The sequence below is a fragment of the Lepus europaeus genome, chromosome 16 (genome assembly GCF_033115175.1).
Source record: "Lepus europaeus isolate LE1 chromosome 16, mLepTim1.pri, whole genome shotgun sequence".
NCBI lineage: Eukaryota > Metazoa > Chordata > Mammalia > Lagomorpha > Leporidae > Lepus > Lepus europaeus.
Genome location: NC_084842.1, coordinates 80,288,490 through 80,303,209, shown reverse-complemented (window position 1 = coordinate 80,303,209; position 14,720 = coordinate 80,288,490). Strand labels below are relative to the sequence as shown.

At 45.5% G+C, this 14,720-nt stretch overlaps 1 protein-coding gene across 1 annotated transcript in view; it reads right to left on the bottom strand.

Annotated features, from left to right (window-relative positions):
• TAPT1 (transmembrane anterior posterior transformation 1) overlaps window positions 1-14,371 on the bottom strand; it is a 72,231-nt gene extending 57,860 nt beyond the window's left edge. Inside the window, exon 1 of the mRNA XM_062212651.1 lies at window positions 14,167-14,371. Coding sequence (XP_062068635.1) covers window positions 14,167-14,371 — 205 coding nt within the window. The remainder of the gene's footprint in view (window positions 1-14,166) is intronic.
• Window positions 14,372-14,720: the final 349 nt, after the last annotated feature.

Here is a 14,720-nt window from a genome sequence, read left to right as displayed (position 1 = left end):
AAACTCCGTGGGGAAAAGTTCACCAGGCTAACTAGAAGAGAGAGAGGAAAAAAAAAAAAAAAAAGTGACCGATACGGACACGAGTTTCTCTCTCTCCGCTCAGCCCTCAAAGGCGAGCAAGACAAAGAGCAGGCGCCATTTTGGACATACGTCATAAGCAGGGCGACCTCAGGTCTGCACCGGCCCTGAGCCTAGCAGAAACACCTGACTCTGGGGGGAGGGGTGAAATAACAGGAGATTAGCATCTAACTTGGCAACCCAGTGGGAGACTGCAGGAGAATTAGAGCCCACACCTAGGGCAGCAGAGATTCCCTGTGTGGTCCTTGGGAAAGAGCTTCCAATCTCTGGCTCCTGTGGGTATATCATTCGCCTGCTAACTACCTCCAATTCCATTCAGCTGTGTGGAATTACCTCCCTTTTGAATAAAAAAAAAAAAGAATGAAAGAGAGATTTACCACGCCTAACCTGGGAGTGTCACCTTTGACACACCCTCAACCCTGAGGAACCCAACAGAGCTCTCAGGCCACACTCATCTCAAGCCTCTAAGGCTCCACTGAAAGCAGACAGTCCACTTAATATAGAGCCATAGTGTAACAAGAAAAAAACACCACAGTGAAGAAACCAAATATCTCCAACATGCCAAACAACAAATGCAAAAACCGAGGTAACAAGAACAAGGAAGACACTATGACGCCCCCAAATGAAAAAGACACCCCAATTCAAGATTATGAAGATGATGAGATCGAAGAAATGCAAGAAGCAGATCTCAAAAAATTGATAAGAACATTAAGAAGTTCTCAAAAACAAATTCTTGAACTACAGAAATCCTTAATGGACAAGATAGAAAATCTATCTCGTGAAAATGAAATATTAAGGAGGAATCAAAATGAAATGAAACAACTAGTAGAACAAGAAACTGTGATAGTGACGAGAAATCATAATGAAATGAAGAATTAAATAGGTCAAATGACAAACACATTAGACAGCCTTAAAAACAGAATGGGTGAAGCGGAAGAGAGAATATCGGACTTAGAAGACAGAGAATAGGAAAGGAAACAGGCAAACCAAAGAAAAGAAGAGGAAATTAGAAATCTAAAAAATATTGTCGGGAATCTACAGGATACTATTAAAAAACCCAACATTCACGTTCTAGGAGTTCCTGAAGGCATGGAGAGGGAGAAAGGATTAGAAGGCATTTTCAGTGAGATACTAGCAGAAAATTTCCCAGGTTTGGAGAAGGACAGAGGCATCTTAGTACAGGAAGTTTATAGTTCCCCCAATAAACATGACCAAAAGAGATCCTCACCACGACACATTGTAATCAAACTCACCACAGTGAAACATAAAGAAAAAATTCTAAAATGTGCAAGAGAGACACGTCAGATTACTCCCAGAGGATCTCCAATTAGACTCACAGCAGACTTCTCATCAGAAACCCTACCAGCTAGAAGGGAATGGCGAGACATAGCCCAGGTACTAAGAGAGAAAAACTGCCAGCCCAGAATATTATATCCTGCAAAGCTCTCATTTGTGAATGAAGGTGAAATTAAGACTTTTCATAGCAAACAGAAACTGAAAGAATTTGTCGTCACTCATCCTGCCCTGCAAAAGATGCTTAAAGATGTGTTACACACAGAAACACAGAAACATGGTCATCAATATGAAAGAAGGTAAAGGAAGGAAACCTCACAGCAAAAGATCACAGGAAGCTCAATTTCTCTTTGACATAGAATTAAACTCTGATGCTCTGTTAAAGCAATGTGTTAAAGTAATCTATTATGTTCTCTTGATGTCTGTTAAATTCTAATTGTTCAAAAACAGCTGAATTTTTATTAAGAGCTATGGGTTATTTAAATATGTGCTATTTTCAAAGATTTGAATAATCACCTTGTAACAATGATCAAATTTGGTCTATGTTATGTCATGATTTTAAGTAATCTTATTTCAACTAGATATTTTGGATTTTGAGCCTTCTTGGCATTCTTGACAGGCATTCAAAAAGTCAAAGTTTCAATCTGAACTCTAAAATTTCCAGTAAATCTTGGACTTTGGTTTTTCCAGTTTGGGCCCAACTGAAAAAATCGAAGGGCCTATGTCTCTCATCTTATAGAGACACCAACTAATCAGGCTATTTGGATTATATTAGAAGTACTGTCAAGATGTTACGTGGTACTAAATTTTAAGTTTCTATATTGGAAAATGCTATTAATACAAATGTTTGAGAATTAAAAAGTCTAATGATCTTGTGTTACTAGACATGATAGTTATCTTAATGAGAAAGCCCCAGAGGCCTAAAGGGTTAAATACTTGTAAAATCCTACAGGTGCTTTCAAAAATACTGTGAAGTAAGCGAGTGCCTCTTGTTGGTTGATGAGTTTATAATTTTAAACATGGCAACTTAAAGTCTTTTGTCATCCACAGTTATATATGATTTGCTGCTCATAAAACTAAAGTGTTGTTGGTTCTGTGTTTAGCTGTCCTCCTATAGGTTCCTATGGACTTTTTCCAGCCACTTCTATGGTATTCAGTACTTTGGGATGGCTCTGAAAACAGATGAAGCCAATAATGTATTAACAGTACCAGCTGAGAGAAAGTATGGTTAACTGAGGTTACTAAAAACAAAAAGCAATTCAAATCAATTGGCAATCTACAAAAAGAGTTAAAGATTTTAAAAGCTATTATTAAAATTGCTATATTGGTCTATTATGTTATATTTGTGTACATATTGTATGTCCACATAGGAAAATTTTATTCAGAGTTTTATTTTAATTGGCTTATAGATAAGATTGTCCATAAATTTAAGCTGCTAAAATTAATCAAAGATACATTTTAATTCGTGTGACCTGAATCTCTGCATCATATGTTTTATACTTGTTGGTAGAAAGAAACTAAAAACATTTTATATGGTTGTGCTTAAGTTTACTGGTTAAACAAACTACACCATGTTAGATATTTAAGAGGTGTTTTCAAATACATGATTCTTAAAATTTATAGAAGGCATTGGACCTTCTGGTAAATGTTTTCTTAAGTTGTTATCTAATGGTTGAAACTATTTGCTAAGTATTCATGTGATATTGCTATTGTCAGCAAGCGATCTAGGACTTGCTCCCTCATTTCTCTATTCTAAGCCCAACTTGTTCTTTCATTTCTCTATTCTCCTCAAGGTAGGAAACTAATTCTACTATAAAGGAATCTGTAGGACGCACAATTTAATCTTTAGACCTTATAAAAGAGATGGCTAACATTTTTCTGTAATAGCAGAGCCAAAATAAGAACTTAAATAATAATCTCATAGCTAGATTCACTTCGCCATCAGCAAAGTATACAGTAAGTAGAAAAAACCTCCCTTTCAGACCAAAGGGAAAGAAAGTTTTAAAGTGAGAATATAATTTTCCTCATAGGCATTGTCTACCTTAGAAAAACTACTACAGAACATGCCTGTGACTATAGACTTGTAGTTCAGGCCACCAAAGATTAGAGATGGGAAACGGGCACTCCCTTGACTTGCATCCTCTGGTCTGCTTCAACAAAAACCAGGAGGAAAAGAAAGCTAGGCATCAGAAGCAATGGATGGCAGGCCTATTAATGGCTGATCTGTACAGTGATCTGCCCTCAAAGAGACCCAACAGGCCAGTCCACGGCAGTGGCTTTCAATGTGGTAAGCCTGGGCTTCAGCAGAAGTCAGCTTGTGAAGAGCCCTGGCAGCTCTGCCAAGAGTTGGATCACTGGAAATGGACCTGCCTTGGAGTCGAAGGATGCCCAGGTCAGAGCCACAGATCTTATTGGCTCTAAGCTGAAAAGCCCTTCACTCAGCCCAACTTCCAAAGTGACCACTGCAGCTGAGGGGACGGCCAAGTAGGGTCAGCAACATTGTAGGCAGAACTGTAAATTTCTTGTTAGAGATGCCACCTGCCTTTATCTGGCCAGCCAAGTAATGAAAGTCAACAGAGTGCCTTCCCCTAGGAGGTTCACACCTCCCTTAGGATGTGCCCCATGTGAAGAGATAGATAGGTCTGGGCCTCTTAACTTACAAGGCCTAAAGCCCACCAGATTATTATCAAGCCCCTTCTGTCAGGTTCTATTTGCCTCTCAATCAGAAAACTTAATTGTAGCTTAGACAGCACCTTTCTTAGCTCCTCTAATAATGACTCTGTCCTTTGTTCTAGACCCTGTCTAGCGCACTTGGGCCTCATTCCTTTGTAATCATAACCTCTACTCTACCTCCAATGGCTCTACTCCCAACCTGTGTGTACTGATGGTCCTCTTCCCCACTTAATGCTGTATAATTGTTCAGACCTGGTTAATGCCACTCTTAGGATCATTGGTTACTATCCTCAACCTGTCTTTTATGACCTTGTCTAAATATGAGCAGAGTTGGCGAACTTGGAAGGCTTTCATAGCCTTGGCAACTCATGATGACAGCCTAGGGTGGTTACTGGCACCATAAACTAGAGTGTCAATTTGTTGGGTCAACAACAGGAGTCACTGTGCACTTGCTCCTCATGTGGGATCTCTGTCCTTAATGTGTTGTTCATTGTGATTTAATGCTATAACTAGTACTCAAACAGTATGTTTCACTTTGTGTTTCCGTGTGGGTGCAAACTGTTGAAATCTTTACTTAATGTATACTAAATTGATCTTCTGCATATAAAGAGAATTGAAAATGAATCTTGATGTGAATGGAAGGGGAGAGGGAGTAGGAGAGGGGAGGATTGTGGGTGGGAGGGAAGTTATGGGAGGGGGAAGCCATTGTAATCCATAAGCTGTACATTGGAAATTTATATTCATTAAATAAAAGTTTAAAAAAGAAAACATGATATGCAAAGTTTCTAGCACACAATATCCCCATATTCCCAATGTCTATCATCTAGTGAGTTTCCTTTTCCAAAGATTTATTTTACTTATTTGAAAGGCAAGTCACAAACACACACACACACACACACAGAGAGAGAGAGAGAGAGAGAGAGAGAGAGAATCAATCTTCCATTTGATAGTTCACTGCTCCAATGGCAATGGTCAGGGATGCGTCAGATTAAAGGCAGGTCCCAGAAACTCCATCCATATGGTTGCAGGGGTCCAAGTACTTGGGCCAACTTCTGCAACTTTCCCAGGCACATCAGCAAGAAGCTGGATGAGAAGGAGAGCAGCCAAGTCTCAAACCGGCATTCCAACATGGGATGCTGGCAGCAGAGGATGGTTTTAAAAGCGACCTTAGGGGGTGTTTAATCTAGCAGGTAAACACCTGCTGGTCTGCTGGGTTCACCTGGAGGACTCCAGCTTCCTGATGATGCAGACCCTGGGAGGCAGTGGGGACAGCTCAACTAATCAAGACCCTGCCAGTGGGACAGAGTTCCTGGCTCCCAGCTGGCCTCAGCCCAGCCCTGGCCATTGTGGGCATTTGGAGAATTAAACCAGCAGATCTGAGTTCGTTCTCTGTAAAGATACATTAAAGCAATGCTAACGTAATTACTCCAAGCCTTGTAGTGTTACATACCTGGAAAGCTTTATTTTACTTTCTTCTCACCCCCTCCTGGAGAAGCAGCCCTACTTACTCTTACCTTTCGGATCCTTGTGCTCCATGACATGCAGTGGTGAGGTCTTGCATGCACTACTTCATATAATTCTCAATCATCAGGAGAATTAAAAAAAAACCCATGAAACGGCATTTGCATTTCACAAAGGAAGAATCTGAGGCTCATAGAGGTTGTTTGTTTATTTTTTGGACAGGCAGAGTGGACAGTGAGAGAGAGAGACAGAGAGAAAGGTCTTCCTTTTGCCGTTGGTTCACCCTCCAATGGCTGCTGTGGCAGGCGCACCACGCCGATCTGAAGCCAGGAGCCAGGTGCTTCTCCTGGTCTCCCATGCGGGTGCAGGGCCCAAGCACTTGGGCCATCCTCCACTGCACTCCCTGGCCACAGCAGAGAGCTGGCCTGAAAGAGGGGCAACCGGGATAGAATCCGGCACCCTGACCGGGACTAGAACCTGGTGTGCCGGTGCCGCAAGGCGGAGGATTAGCCTATTTTGAGGCTCATAGAGGTTGAAATTCTTGTCAAAGTCACTGAAAAGTTACGAGTGATCTGGGACTAGAATCTGCACTTTAGAACTACAAACCCAGCATGCTCTTTCCCTACACCTATCCAACATGCGAAGTGAGAGCAAACGACCTAGCCCCAACCTAGCATAGAGTTCCAGGCTCCTGGCTTTGGCCTGACCCAGTCCTGGCCACTGCAACCATTTGTGGAGTGAACCAGCAGATAAAGATCTCTGTTTCTCTTTCTGTAACTCTACCTTTCAAATAAATAAATAAATCTTAAACACATACACACAACAAGCCTCCTTTTCCCAAACAAAATATTCCAAATACATATTTTCTTCTTCTTTTTTTTTTATTTGACAGAGTTAGACAGTGAGAGAGACAGAGATAAAGGTCTTCCTTCTGTTGGTTCAGTCCCTAGATGGCCACAATGGCCGGCGCTGCGCCAATCCGAAGCCAGGAGCCAGGTGCTTCCTCCTGGTCTCCCATGCGGGTGCAGGGGCCCAAGCACTTGGGCCATCTTCCACTGCCCTCCCAGGCCACAGCAGAGAGCTGGACTGGAAGAGGAGCAACCGGGACTAGAACCCGGCACCCATATGGGATGTCGGCGCCACAGGTGGAGGATTAACCAAGTGAGCCACGGCGCCAGCCCCCAAATACGTATTTTCTGAATAATGACTTTTTTAGAGGTCAATGAATTTCAGTTTATTTCTGCTGATCTTACCAAGAAGAAATGTCATTCAGTATGTCTTTAAAAATTTATGTACATTACTATGTAGTTAGAACATAAGTGCTTCTATACCATGAGAACCAAATTTTGCCAATTGTGAAGATTTAATATAAGGAAAATACTGATCATAAATCTGGATCGATTTCTTTAGCATATTTTCAATCAGTATTCATCTCCTATCACAGAACTGCTCTTTGATGCACTACCTTGAGGAAAAATGTAGTATTATTTGCTTCTCCTTTGTCCCTAAAAGAAGAAATGGTATGTTGAATTATCTTCTGAGAGAGCTTATTTTAGAAATAACAACCTAGGATGAAAAGTATTAAATACAACTATAAATACATTTGTGATTACTCATTAGAAGTAATGAGTAATCATAAATATATTTGTATGTTCAGTAATATGTCTAAATATATCTTTCTTAAAATAGGATTGAGCATTTAAAAATGTAGAGAGTAATACTGGCCAACACTTAGGAAAAATATGGAACAGTCAAATCTTTTATGTTGTTTCAAATTTCTTAAGCAACATAAAACTTTAATCAGCTTTACTAAGGCTACAATAAAATGTGAAATATAAGTTTACTATACAAATATAGAGACACATTCTTGTACAACTAGGACTCAGCTTTTTAGGGAATCAATACACAAGCAATTTTATACTCCTAAGTCAAAATACAAGTAGGGGAACCATTTTATACAGTATACTGAAGTTTTTAAAACCTTCAAAAAATTGTGTACAGAGTTTCATTTGGGGAAGTAAAAGGTAGGTAATTCACAAATCTACAGATGGAAAATGGGTACAAAAGGGCAGTGACTTTTCCCAAGGTCACGGGGCTAAAAAGTAAAGGATTAGGGGTGGTGTTGTGGCACCGCAGGTTAAGGCATTGTTGGTCTGAGGTCTGCTGCTCTGCTTCTGATCTGGCTTCCTGTTGATGCACCTGGGAAACCAGCAGATACTTGGGCCCCTGCCACCCATGTGGGAGCCCAAGACAAAGTTCCTGGCTGCTGGCTTTGGTCTGGTCATCATAGGCATTTGGCAAATGAACGAGCAGATGGAAGATCTGTTTGTACCCCTCTCCCGACACTCTGCCTTTCAAATAAACAAATAGATGTTTTTTAAACAAATAAAATATTAAAAAGAACAGGGAGCAGGTGTTTAGCCTAGTGGTTCCGATGCCCACGCTCCATAACAGAGTGCCTGATTTCAATTCCAATTCAGATCTTGGGAGGCAGTGCTGATGGCTCAAGTAATTGTGTTCCTGCCATCCATGTGGGAGATGGAGATTCAGTTCCTGGCTCCCCCACCCCAGCTCCGCCTGTTACAGGCATTCGGGGCATGCACCAGCAGATGAACACTCTGTCAGTCTTTTTATCTCGCTCTCTCTCAAATAATATATTTTTAAATATTTTATTTACTTATTTGAGAGTCACAGACAGAGAGAGGGAGAGAAGGGGGGGTGGAGAGAGAGAGAGGGAGATATTCCATCCGCTGGTTCACTCCCCAAATGGCCCATGCAAAACCAGGAGCTAAGAGCTTCTTCTGGGTCTCTGACGCTGGTGCAGGGGTCCAAACACTTGGACCACCTTCTACTGCTTTCTCAGGCCACAGCAAAGAGCTGGATTGGAAGTGGAGCAGCCAGGACTCAAATTGGTGTCCAAATGGGGTGCCAGTGCTGCAGGTGGAGGCTTAGCCTACTATGTCACACTGCTGGCCTCAATCTCCCAAATAAGATTTTTTAAAACATTTTTTTTTTAAAGATGAGAACAGAATTATCAGTTGATGGACTGTCAGTGCCATATAGTTTAGTTGACAAGCGTACAGGGCTGGAACTGTGATGTAGAAGTTAAGCTTCTGCCTGCAGCGCCAGCATCCCATGTGAGCATCAGTTCAAGTCCTGACTGCTCCATTTCCAATCCAGCTCTCTGCTAATGCGCCTGGGAAAGCAGTGAAAGATGGTCCCAGTGCTTGGGCTCCAGCATCTACACGGGAGACCTGGAAGAAGCTCCTGGCTTCAGATAGGCCTAGCTCTGGCCATTGTGGCCATTTGAGGAGTGAACCAGCAGATGGAAGATCTCTCTCCCCTCTCTCTCTCTGTAGTTCTGACTTTCAAATATATAAATCTTTAAAAAAAAAAAAACTTAAAAGAGTACTTTAAAAAATCTGTGGACAAATGGAATTAAAAGAGGAATTAGGGGTAGACACTGAGACACAGTATCAGAGTGCTAGTTCAAGTCCCAGCTGTACCACTTCCAATCCAGTTTCCTGTCAGTGAGCCTGGGAAGGAAGGGATGACAGCTCAGGTGCTTCGGCCACTGCCACCCACACCAGAGACCTGAATGGAGTCCCTGGCCCCTGGGCTTGGCAGTTGGGGAGTTACTCAACAGAAGGAAGATCTCTTTCTGTCATTCTGTCTTTTAAATATATGAAAATAAACTGTCTTTTATTCTTGAAAAAAAAAAAGAGGTAAGTAAATGTGGGGACAAAACAAATCTTGAAATCCTTCACAATTCTTTCATAATACATATTTCTGATTAACTTTTTTTTAAAGATTTATTTATTTGAAAGAGTTACATAGAGAGAGAAAAAAAGGCAGAGAAAGAAAGGTCTTCCATCTGCTGGTTCACTCCCCAATTGGCCGCAATGGCTGGAACTGCGCTGATCTGAAGCTAGGAGCCAGGAGCCTCTTCCGGGTCTCCCACACAGGTGCAGGGGCCCAAGCACTTGGGCCATCTTCTGTTTTCCCAGGCCACAGCAGAGAGCGGGATCAGAAGTGGAGCAGCTGGGATTTATTGGCACCCATATGGAATGCTGGCACTGCAGGTGGCAGCTTTAACCCACTATGCCACAGCACTGGACCCTCTGATCAACTTTTTTAAGATTCATTTATTTGGAAGCCAGAGCACTGGAGAGGAAGAAGAGACAAAGACAGAGACAGAGACACAGAAAGAAAGATTTTCCATCTGCTGGTTCACTCCCCATTTGCCCACAACAGTAGGGCTGTGCCAGGCCAAAGCCAGGAGCCAGGAGCTCCATCCAGGTCTCCTATGTGGGTGGCAGGAGCTGAAGCATTGAGCCATCTTCCACTGAATTCCCAGGCACATTAGCAGGACACTGGATCAGAAGTAGTATAGCTGGGAATGGAACCAGCACTCTTAGTAGGGATGTTGGCATCTCAAGTGGTCATTTAATCCTCTGTGCCACAATGCTGGCCCCTCCCATGAGCTTTCTGAAGACCCTTCACATATATACTAATCAAGTAAAGCCAGCAAGAATTTTAAAAGTAGAGTAACAGGTTGTCAGATGAGAAGGAGCTAATTTTGCTTTACCAGTTCAGGATCAGTTTTTAATAATCTATCAAGAGAGCTTGGGGCCAGAGAAGTAACTGTGATATATTCTATGGAAGGTGACGACTGAGTAAAGGAAAACACATTTGAAAAAAAAAAAAGTATTTGTAAGAAGGATGTAACAGGGGCCAGCGCTGTGGTGTAGTAGGTTAAGCATCTGCTTGCAGCGCCAGCAACCCATACGGTCACTGGTTCAAGTCCTGGCTGCTGCTCTTCTGATCCCGCTCCCTGCTAACGTGCTGGGAAAGCAGTGGAAGGTGGCCCAAGTGCTTGGGCCCCTGCACCTGCCTGGGAGATCCAGAGAAGCTCCTGGCCCCTGGTTTCGGATCGGCTCAGCTCCAGCCATTGCAACCATCTGGGGAGTGAATGAACGGATGGAAGACCTCTCTCTCTCTCTCTATAACTCTGCCTCTCATGTAAATAAATAAATCTTTAAACAGAAAAAAAAAAAGAAGAATGTAACACATTTTCAATTACACAAATACTAGGACAAACAGAATAGGACTAGTTAAAATCTGTGCCCAAAGGCCGGCTGTGGCAAAATGGGTAAAGCTGCCGCCTGTAGGGCCAGCATCCCACATGGGCCCGGTTTGAGTCCTGGCTGCTCCACTTCCGATCCAGCTCTCTTCATGGCCTGGGAAAGCAGTAGAAGATGGCCAAGTCCTGGGGTCCCTGCACCTGTGTGGGGGACCCAGAAGAAGCTCCTGGCTCCTGGCTTCAGATCGGCATAGCTCCAGCCATTGCGGCCAACTAGGGGAGTGAACCAGCAGATGGAAGGCCTCTCTCTCTCTCTACCTCTCCTTCTCTCTCTTTGTAACTCTTTCAAATAAAATATCTTAAAAAAACAAACAAACAAACAAAACTTTGCTTCACTCAAAATCTTCTGTGAGAACTGTTAAAATGGTGATCAGGTGGCGTGCATGGTTTCAGTCATCCTTCCTGCCCTTGTTCAGTCTCTCATGGAGGTAAAGCAAGTGGCCTAGCAACAGGTAAAGGCAGAGAAGAGAAGCAAACGGATGAATAACAGGTTTAAGCTCTAGGACTCCAGAATTCATTAAAAAAGGGGAAAAATACAGTCACCATTAGACACAGTATTCTTCACCTTGACCTTACTTCGGCTCTTGGTTCACATGCAATACCTTCCCCTAGGCACCTCCAAGCCTGCATTATCCAGGTATTGTTTCATCCTCAGCCACAGGTGTCGGACTGACTTTACCCAAGCCTTCCCTGTGACCAGAACTAACCTCGATACCTCAGATTCCAAACTCTTTGGTAGTGGTGTTATGAAACAGAGCCAAGTGGATTGGGCAAGCAGTCTCAGACTCTTCAAAGCACTTTAACAACCGAGCCAAGCCAAGCACACAGATTGCCTAATTCTTAGTTCAAAGTTGACCTGCTGGACCCAGAGCCCTGAGTGGGAATATGGCTGTACAGAAAGCCCTCCACCTAGGGCTTGTGCAGGTGCATCAAAAAGGGGAACAAGCACAGAAACACAGTAACATGGAGCATTAATGATCCAGTCTTATGCCAAAAAGGACAACAGAAATTGCAAGCATTTTAAGAGTAGGAAAAAAAGAGAGGTGAATCTACAGCTACTGATAACCACTGCACCCAGGGTTCAAGGCCAGGGAGCACACAGGGAACAGTGGAATACACAATGTCCATCCTGAAAGAAAGAAAATCGGAATGATGAGTAGAATATCCATCCTTTTCTAATCACGTCAAGTGTAGGTACTTGTACTCTGGGCAAGTTTCAGCCACTGCTGGGCACCAGTCGGGAAGGAAGTTCTGAGAACTATGTGATAAAAGAGTTCAAAAGAAACAAAGATACTGTGATGCAGCTACACGTGTATGGTATACACAGCTGTACACACTCAAGCTAATATATGCATATATTTCAGAGGGAAAACGAGGATAAACACATAGTCTGTACAGTCACGTAGGAATTGTAGGCTGTCAGGGCGGACCAGCACATGTGTTATTTATAGAAGCCCTCAATTCTGTGGGAGAAATGATAAAGGGGACTATGGAATTAACTGATGGTCAGGTCACTAAGATTATGACTGTCAAAAAAGAAAGCCAAAGTGGCCCTAACCTGTGCACAGGGGGAACTAGAGCTCCGGGCAGGGCTGCTACAGCATCAGAGCTACCACCTGGACAGGAGCACCGGACAGCAACCCTTACGCCAGTATTGCAAGACTAGTTTGGGGCAGGTAGAAATTTTGCTGTGACATTAGGTGGTGCCACCCTACAGCCCTCAGGGCCAGGCCTACCCTTAGCATATAGTTTTTAAATTCTAGAAAAAAAGGCAAGGAGGAAAGTTTACAAAGCAATGGGAGGCAGCAGTGGAAAAACAGCACAAATAATTCTATAACCTCTGGTTGGGGGAGCTTCCGCTGAAGGCTTCAGAGCTACAGGTGCACTGGCGGGGCCAAGAGCTCTGAGACCTATGGGCAGAGTCACCTTGGGGGACAGAAGGCTGGGTGAGGCAACACTGCCACAAGGTTCCTGGGGTGCTCACCGGGGTCCTGACCCCAAGACCTGTGTGCAGTGGCCAAACAAGGATGACCACTGCCATCTCTTCACATAAAACTGACGTAACAGGGGACACTAGGACGACCCCAACTGTTACAGCTGGAAGAGTCTTTCCACAGCCATGGGTTAAAAGTTCCGTCTGAACCTCGCTAAGGGAAGCACACTCGGAGAACCATGCTGGTGAAGAATGGGCACAAGTCCAGGTATCCATACCCATCCCGGGACAGCCAGGGAAGGAGAGCTGGCTCGGACTCCAAGAGCTCATCAAAGACTCTCAACAACAAAAAAAGCTTCAAAAATGTTGGCTTTTCTGAAATTCAGACATACTTTTAAGAAATGATAGTGAAACCTGGCCACATCTGTTTCTATGCGCACTAGAGTGCTTTCAATACAGAAGGCAAGCAAACAGGCAGCTAGGGACTTAATACTTTGTCTTAACTTACAGCCTGCCAATTCAGAAAGTAAATACTCTTGCAAACAGTGACAATGAAACCAAATAAAGGGAACTCTTAAGGGGGAAGGAAAAAGACTGAACAAGGAACAGTTGGTACTCAATATTTCAAAGATATGCACCTCTTCAAAAATCTAACCGGCACCTGGGTTTGTGAATTAGCAAAACAATTAAGGCCTGAAGTGATTAGCCATTGTCTTTAAAAATACTCCTAGCATTTCAACACCCAAGTCCAATCAAAGAAGCAGTAAGCCTCAGCAGCTAAACATTTATTAGCATGAACTGCAGGAAGGCTAATACATCGTAAGGAACGTAATGGAGCTGCTGTCCAAAACTTAGAATTACGGAAAAATGAAAACATCATCACCAGTGTAGTCAACGAGCCGTACGCGTCAAAATCTTATAGAACTGAATTCCAAATAATTCTTTAAACCACAGTCGGAGCCCACAACTGACAGGAATCGCAATACCGTTAAGGATCTGCTCACAACCGGGGGCTGATTCAGTAGGACTGGGAAGCGGTAGCTATTTTTTTTTTTTTCCATGTGGCACGTTCAGTTCAGGAAAAGTTCACGCGTAAGATCCTAAGAGAGCGCTGAATATTTCTGTTCTGGGCAAAACTATACTGAACTTCACGGTCATCGCCACGCAGTCAGCTGCGTCCGGGAGGAACCTATCTGGAGGGCAAGTTAACAGGCGTCTAAGGCTCAAGTTCTCTTGTAACACAGCGCGCACACTCACACACACGCACATACACAAGTCACCTTGGCACGGACATCAGAAATCGGCGTGCGCTCCTCCCTGCGGCGCTCGCCAGGACGCGGGCGATGCCTGTCCACCAGGCGACCGGACCGGGACACAACTTCCCCGGCGGCGCCGCGCCCGCCACGGCACAGCTCGCCCGGCGTCGGCCCCGGGGGCCTCGCAGCCGCGCGCGGCGGCCGCCCGACGAGCTGTCAGCGGCCGCGGCGCCTGCGGGGCCCCGCGCGCCCCCGGCCCCGGCGGCGCCCCCGGCCCCTGGCAGCCCCCGGCGCCCCGGCCGCGGCCTAGGGCCGCCCGCCCGCCTCACCTGCGCGGCCGCGGCGCCTCTCCCGCCGCGGGTCGCTCTCGTAGAAGCCCAGCGTCTCCGTGTGCTGAGGCGCCGGCGCGGGCCCCTGGCCGCCGCCGCTGCCGCCGCCCGGCTGCTCCGCCTCGCCGCGGCGGTCTCGCTCCGGGCCGTCCGCGCCGCCACCGCCGCCTTCTCCCGGGGCGGCAGCGTCGCCGACGCCCGCCATGTTCCGAGCACAACAAATCGTCCCCGCCGCCTCCCTCCAGCCTCCGGCCCGGCCTCCGCCTCCGGCCAGCCCCCTCGCCGCCTCGCCCCGCCCCTCGCCGGAGCCCGGGCCGCCGCCGCCGCCGCCATCCGCAGCCCGCCGGCCGGCGCGCGCCATTGGCGTCAGAGGCGCGTGCGAGGCCGCGGCCGCCGCCGCCGCCGCCACGGCCGCCGCCATTTTCTTCCTGCCCTCGCCGTGGCGGGAGGTGGCGTCCCTCGCCGCGGAGGCCTCGGCTGGCCGGGGCGCGCTGCCGGGCTCCATGAAGTCGGACCGCGCTGCCGGGGACAGCGAGCGCCTCCGGGGCTCCGGG